This window comes from Diabrotica virgifera, chromosome 1 (genome assembly GCF_917563875.1).
Source record: "Diabrotica virgifera virgifera chromosome 1, PGI_DIABVI_V3a".
NCBI lineage: Eukaryota > Metazoa > Arthropoda > Insecta > Coleoptera > Chrysomelidae > Diabrotica > Diabrotica virgifera.
This window is the reverse complement of record NC_065443.1, coordinates 172,982,067-172,989,226: the sequence shown is the minus strand read 5'-3', so window position 1 is coordinate 172,989,226 and position 7,160 is coordinate 172,982,067. Positions and strand designations below refer to the sequence as shown.

The 7,160-nt window shown below is 35.5% G+C and overlaps 2 protein-coding genes across 3 annotated transcripts; one reads left to right on the top strand and one right to left on the bottom strand.

Moving 5' to 3' along the window:
• Positions 1 to 284: 284 nt before the first annotated feature.
• On the bottom strand, positions 285 to 1,675 carry LOC126878875 (uncharacterized). 2 transcript variants are annotated; one of them, XM_050641775.1, is made up of 3 exons: positions 1,366 to 1,675; positions 504 to 808; positions 285 to 446 (listed from the first exon to the last, which is right to left on the bottom strand). In XM_050641775.1, exons 2-3 carry the CDS (start codon positions 804 to 806, stop codon positions 285 to 287), a joined length of 465 nt encoding a protein of 154 aa, XP_050497732.1. In that variant the 5' UTR covers positions 807 to 808; positions 1,366 to 1,675. The 2 variants fall into 2 exon arrangements, with proteins under 2 accessions (XP_050497732.1, XP_050497733.1); XM_050641776.1 differs by lacking the exon at positions 1,366 to 1,675 and having other exon boundaries at positions 504 to 991.
• A 223-nt stretch (positions 1,676 to 1,898) lies between these two features.
• LOC126892055 (matrix metalloproteinase-14-like) lies at positions 1,899 to 3,278 on the top strand. Its single transcript, XM_050661491.1, has one exon. It carries the CDS (start codon positions 1,899 to 1,901, stop codon positions 3,276 to 3,278), a length of 1,380 nt encoding a protein of 459 aa, XP_050517448.1.
• Positions 3,279 to 7,160: the final 3,882 nt, after the last annotated feature.

Here is a 7,160-nt window from a genome sequence, read left to right as displayed (position 1 = left end):
ATTCTGAACGATATCCTTATCATGGAAAAGAAAAATTATTTAAAAAAATACATTGCTATTCCTTTATACGAATTGGATGTACAACCAACATTAGAAGTTAAGGAACCTGCTTGTTTTTATCATAATAGTGAAAAATGTATTTGTGCTTTATCTAATGTATTTTGGTTGTATGATACTTTTTTAATGCAAAAATAAAAATATATTATATTATTTTTTGTTTTATTTCTTAATTATAAATAAATAAAAGAGTCAATTAGTATTATAATAATTTATTAAAACAACAATTACATAGTGTACGGTTTACTTATGGGTGTCCTTAAGTGCAGTTTACTAAAAGACTTAAACATTATTTGTTTATCTTCAAATTGTTTTATTTTTTCCTTTAGTTCCTTGATCTTTTTCATAAATTCCTCCAATTTTAACGATATGTTGTTTTGAAATGAAAACTACAAAATAAAATATATTATTTATTAATTATATCTACATGTATTTACAGTATCTACCCCTTCATCTTCAGTAGGTAGAACATCTTTTAGGTCATTTAAGAAATCAGTCAGCCCTAGATTTTTTATTTTTTTTAAAAAGCAACACATGCATATTACGTCAGAGAGATAGTCTTCACATATTCTTGCTCCCTTGTGGTATTTGGTAGCTTCTTCGTTACACTCTTCTACCGTGTACCTTCTTGTTCTTATAACAGCTCGCTCGGCTTCGTACTCAAACTTATCCGCATTGTCAATAAAAACCCATTTCAGGTTTCTAATTGCTTCAACGACATCGAGTACTTTTCTACCACACGCATCCATGACTAAAAATTAACAAAGAATAATTACAAAGAATGACGAATACTTGGCATTCAGCATGCTAACATCAAGGGTTTTTTTTTTTTTTTTTTTTGTAGAAAATCAAATGTCGAAATAATAAATCCCATCTGGAATGAAGGGATAAATAGCAGAGCAGAAAACATTAATAAAAACAAACAAGAAAAACCGAACAGATTTAACAAAGAATAATTATGAGAAAATAAAAAAGATTAATTGTCATTCAAAATGTTGGCATGAGGTCTTTTTGTAGACAATCAGGTGCTAAAATAATAAATCTCATCTGGAATGAAGGAATTTTATAAATAGCTGACCAAAAACTTGAAAAACCGAAAAGATTTAAAAACGAATAATTACGAGAAAATAAAAAATAAATGTCATTCAAAATGACGATAGTTAGACAATTATTTAATGTCGAAATAATAAATCTCAGCTGGAATGAAGAGATTTTATAAATGGCGGAGCAGAAAACATTAAGTTTTATTCAAAATCAAACAAGAAACATCGAAAATATTTAATAAAGAATAATTAAGAGAACACTTACCTTTGAAAACTAGTTGAACCACAACGAGCGCACACTAACAGTAGGGAATAGACTATGGAATAGACCGTCCTGAGGTGCATTTTGAAATTTATATGGTTGCGTGCCTCACCCTATGACGTGTTGTAGAATGTTTGCGTGCGCAAAATTATATTCAGTTTTATCATTGTAAAATCATTGAAAAATTCCAACATTTTCTCTGCACATGATAAGAAATATAGCTCAATAACAAAATGCGGTATGATAACGAAGAATTGCATAGTAATGTGATTAGACCTTCAACCGCTATTTCCTATGCGATATGTGAATTATCAATTTTAATTATTTTCAGCGATTTTTACTTCAAATATTTTCTTAAATAACTTTACCAAAAAATTTTGGGTTTAGTATAAATCGAGATGCTTGTCTGTTTACATGTCTTATTGTTGCTCTCTGTATCTGTGTATGCAGAGAATAGCACTCTGGAGTATGCTAGTTCTTTTCTTAAACGATTTGGATATCTAAATACATCAAGTAATGCTATTTCTAGTATAGATATGGCCTTAGTTGAATTTCAAGAAAGATACAATCTTCCGGTGACCGGAACATTAAATAATGATACTATGAATATGATGATGAATAAGCCTCGATGTTCTGTTGGCGACAATAACTATGCAATTCATTCGAAGTGGAATAAAACGACATTAAGTTGGTATTTTCCTCAAGCTGTTAGTAATCCAGTTTATATACATCTTGCTGAAGACGCTTTCGTTAGATGGGAGAAAATATCTAATTTAAAGTTTAAACGAGTAATAATACCTTCTTCAAAGCCGGATATTACTATAACTGTGGTGTCAAATAATCATAGTTTTCGAGCAAGTTGTCAAGGAACCTCTAAATGCCCATTTAATTTCGATGGTCCTGGAAAAGTATTAGCCCACGCATACTATCCTGGCGTAAACGATTGCATCGAAATCCATCTTGATGCCAATGAACGGTGGTATGCAGAAAATGGCAGAGCTCCTGATGGTGAAGCCAATTTTTTGGCTGTCCTACTGCATGAAATTGGTCATACCCTTGGACTAGAACATAGTAATAGCGATTCGTCTATTATGTATCCTTGGTATCAACAAGATGTGACAAGTTTTGGTGATGATGATAAAAAGGCAATGAGCAGGCTATATGGACAAACAGAAGCCCCCACATCGATGTCAACAGCCCCAGTTACGCAAACAACACTTTCGAAAAATAGGATCTATTTGCCGACAACACCTGCAATAAAAAACATCTGTCTACTTCAGTATCCCGATTTCATGTTTCTAGCTACATCTCCACAGTTTCCAAATTATCGCATGTACGTTGGGTCTGACAAATATTTATGGAAGTTTGATTTAAATGAGATGCGTCTTCCACAACATCCAGAATTAATTACTGATTATCTCCCTAAAGAGTTGAGGTTTACGCAAGTTTCACATGTTTTTCAGAATTCCGAGGGACACTTAATAACTGTAAGCAATAATCGGTATTACGACGCATCTTTCCCTAATTTACAACTTCAAAAAAGTTTTATGTTTCCTTCTATACCTACGAGAACCAAAATAAATGCCTTATTTCAAACAAACAGCGGTCAAACATATTTATTGTACAATGATAATTCATACATTGAATTTAATGAAGCTGGAGATGTCTTAAACCGCGGCCCAATAAATGATCTCTTCCCCGGAATACCAAATAAAATAACATCAGCATTCCGGTACACGGATGGGTTTATTTACTTTTTTCAAAACAATACCTATTATAAGTACAGCGAATACACACGTAAAGTTGTAGCAGCAGGAACGTTCAGTTGGAGGCTTTTTGGGATACCCTGCCCTGAAGACGGTCTATTAAAACAATTAAAAACTTTGTTAAACAAAATTGTAACTATATACGAATAAAGATTGCTGTGTTCCTTTTAAGTTCTTTTAATAAAAAATTGTATTATGTTGTTGTTTTATTTAAATTACAAAATTACCAGCCGCGCGCTTCATATCTACGAGATCCTTCCTCGAAAAAATTAAGGTACCGACCGCGCCTCTGGTTCGCGCAAAGCGAAAAATTAAGGTACCGATCGCACATCTGGTATCGCGCACCGCTGCGCCGCCTGTGTTCCTTTTAAGTTCTTTTAATAAAAAATTGCATTATGTTGTTGTTTTATTTAAATTCCAAAATTACCAGCCGCGCGCTTCGTATCTACGAGATCGCGAAAAACTTAAGGTATCGACCGCGCATCTGCTTCGCGTTCCGCGAAAAATTAAGGTACCGATCGCACATCTGGTATCGCGCACCGATCGACCAGCGCTAGAACGCCGTCACATCGGAACGCGCCCCATCGGACGTCGTCAAATCGGAAAGCGCCCTTTTGGCACTATGCCGCCATGTTTTTTTGTATTCGTTATCTCCCGCCCATTCCAACGAGCCGTCGTACGTTTAAATCGGACCAATAGCAGCAGAGATACCATGTTTCTCTCTCTAACACACATACTTTCCTATATCAGCTGTGACATCACATACCTCTCTCTCTAACACATTGTTTTCCCTATACCTATAGTGATGGCTGTGTTGTTCATCTACTACTGTCTAGTTAAGAATTAATGTACCGATATATTGATTCAATGTACCGATCCATTGATTCAATGTTCCGATACATTGACTCAATGTACCGATACATTAATTCTTAACTAGAAAGCACATTTAATGAACGTACTGATTCATAAAAATTAATGTTTTTGAGCATTGGTTAATGTATCTACTTACATTGGACCAACGATACTGATCTTTGGACGAAAATTAATGCTCCCTGTTTTTGAATCAATGTTTTTTTCATTATATTTACGTACTTTTTTGGTTCAGTGTAGCATTCGTCTCCAAAAGAACATTTCAGTGGCGTCTATCTTTCTTCTTTCCGAATTTCTCAGGGTTCAAGATTCACATCCGTAGGTCAGTATTGGGAATATTAAACAGTTGATCAACCTCATATTGAACGCTCTTGAAATTTGACAGTCCTTCCATATTGTGGTCAGTTTTGCTGTGGCAACTTTTGCTAGATCACATCTACGTTTATTTCTTCCTGTAGTGACCATGTGTTTGTGATTAATGATCCCAGATATAAGTATGAGCTCACAACCTCAAACCGATCAATTGTGGTTAAGTGTGAATGATTGTTATGTAGTCTATCTACTATCATGATCTTTGTCTTTGATATGTTTAATTGCAGACCAAATATTTGACTTTCGTTTACAACCAGTCGTATAAGATCAATCAGCTCTTCTTGACTATTTGCAAGAAGGGCTGTGTCATCTGCGAGGCGTAGGTTGTTTATTTTATGACCATTATTTATTGAGATGCCTTTTTCCCACCCTTCAAGTGCTCTTCTCATAATATGTTCTCCATATATATTGAATAATTGTGGAGATAGTATATATCCCTGTCTGACACCCCGTTCTGGATGAAATTCGTTTGAAAGTGTGTCAAGCACTTTAACTGATCCATTAGCGTGTTCGTATAGTTCAGTTATAAGCGAATAAGGTGTTGGGGTACGCCTACTTCTTTTAGTATTCACCATAAGTGTCTCCACTTGACCCTGTCGAACGCCTTACGATAATCTATAAAGCATATGTACAGTGGAATATTGAATTCCCTAGATTTTTCGATTATCTGTCTTATATTTAACAGGTGTTCTCGAGTACCTCTACCTTTGGTAAATCCAGTTTGCTCTTGTGGAATTTCTCTTTGAAGGAATGTTTTTAGTCTCTCATTGATTATATGTAGCATTATTTTACTGGCATGTGATATAAGAAAAATAGTTCTATAATTGTCGCATTTATGGAAGCTGCCTTTTTTATGAATTGTCGTTATTGTAGATTTTGTCCAGTCTTCAGGCCATTGTTTAGAATGCCATATTTGGTTACAGAATAGATGAAGTAATTTTACGCCAGTTTCTTCTGTGGCTTTGAGCATTTCTGCTGTTATCATATCTAGACCTGGTGCTTTATTATATTTGAGCTTACTGATCGCGAGTCTTACTTCATTTTCAAGTATCTCAGGTTTTTCTTCCACTTCGTCAGAGATTTGGTTAACAGGTCCTTGGCGTTGATCATCTTTATATAGGTCCCTGCAATACGATCTCCATGTCTCTGCTATATCTTCTCTGTTTGTTCTCAGAGTTCCAGTGTTGTCTTTAATGGCCCAAGTTCTAGCTTTAAAGTCTCTTGTTAAGTAGCGTATTTTTCTAAATAGATATCTCGCCTGATTATTCTGATCATGTCTCTCAATTTCTTTGCTTATACTTTGATAGTACTGCTTTTATCTGGCTTGCATCTTCGTTTTATTTCTCTATTGAGGTTTCTTAAACTAGCTTTTTCCCTTTCACTATGCACGCCACTTTGACAAAGATTTCTTCTATTCTCAATGATTTGAAAGGTTTCATCTGTTATCCAGTGTTTCCGTTTCACAAGATTATTTATCTTTGGATGATCAATTGGTGTTTTTACACAATGTTTAAAAGTCTCCCATATTTCTTGTGATGTTCCGTTACGAATAGAGGGCATTATTTTATGTACTTCCTGGAGAAGGTCATCCTTCTTTTTTTGTTCTGTCCTATTTGTCTGTTTTCGTTTGTTGGGCGCTTTAAGTTTAAGCTTTACTTTAGCTACGAGTAGAGTATGATCGGATCCGCATATAGCCCCTGAATATGATCTGACAGTTTGAATTGATGATCTCCAGCGAATATTGGTAAGGATGTAATCTATTTGATTTCTAGACCTATATCCAGGACTTTTACAAGTATAAAGTCGACGTACATGGTGTTTAAATCGAATATTCATGATAGAATAATTGTTTGTGGTAGCAAACTCGATTAAACGGTCACCTCTTTCGTTTCTCTGGCCTATACCGAACTTCCCCAGTACATTCTTTATGTTGTCATTCTGTGTAGGGTTGCCGACTTTTGCATTGAATTCGCCACATATTAAAGTAAGCTCTTTATTTGGTATGTTGGCGATTGTCGTTTCCAGTTTTTCGTAGAACTCCTCGATCTTTATGTCATCTGATGTGTTGGTTGGCGCATAAACTGGTATGATATTAAGTTTATGTGGTTTGCCTTCCAGTTTAAGGAGAACTATCCTATCGCTCACAGCTTTAAATTCGACGAACTTTTGTAATCTTGGTGAGACCAGAATGGCAACACCTGTATAGTTCTGGGTCTCAGAGCAAGAGAAGTTAATATAATTGCCATTATGTGTTCTGAAATGGCGCTCTCCTAACCAATGAGTTTTAGCTAATCCAGAGATTTCTATATTGCATCTTGCTAGCTCGTTTTCAATAATTGCTAGCTTACCTGTGATCGTCTTTAGCCCTTGTACGTTCTATGTACCGACCTTCAATATCTGTCTGAGTTTCAGTTTTTTTTTTTTTTTTTGTAGTCCAGTAGCTGAATTTCCACACGATGCCTGGTCATTAACATTTGCGTGGCCGGTGGCCAATTTTGCACTACTTGACCCGGACGCATATTTACAGATGCTAGCGTGTGTAGACACCAGGGTGTTGAAATCAGTTAGGGTTTGGGAAAACAGTACATTTACAGATGCTAGCGCGTGTTGACACCACGGTGTGCCGCGGTGTTGAAATCAGTTAGGGTTTGGAAAAACAATACGTTTACAGATGCTAGCGTGTGTTGACACTAGGGTGTTGAAATCAGTTAGGGTTTGGAAAAACAGTACATTTACAAATACTAACAGATTTCGACACCAGAGTGTTGAAAGCAGCTAGCTTTTTTAGTG

What these genes read in the sequence shown, in the direction of transcription:
- LOC126878875 (XM_050641775.1), bottom strand. Translation starts at nt 806, where the DNA reads ATGGATGCGTGTGGTAGAAAAGTACTCGATGTCGTTGAAGCAATTAGA. An exon ending in TACCTACTGAAGATGAAGGG is followed by an intron (nt 447 to 503) that starts GTAGATACTGTA and finishes TTTATTTTGTAG; the next exon opens with TTTTCATTTCAAAACAACAT.
- LOC126892055 (XM_050661491.1), top strand. Translation starts at nt 1,899, where the DNA reads ATGGCCTTAGTTGAATTTCAAGAAAGATACAATCTTCCGGTGACCGGA.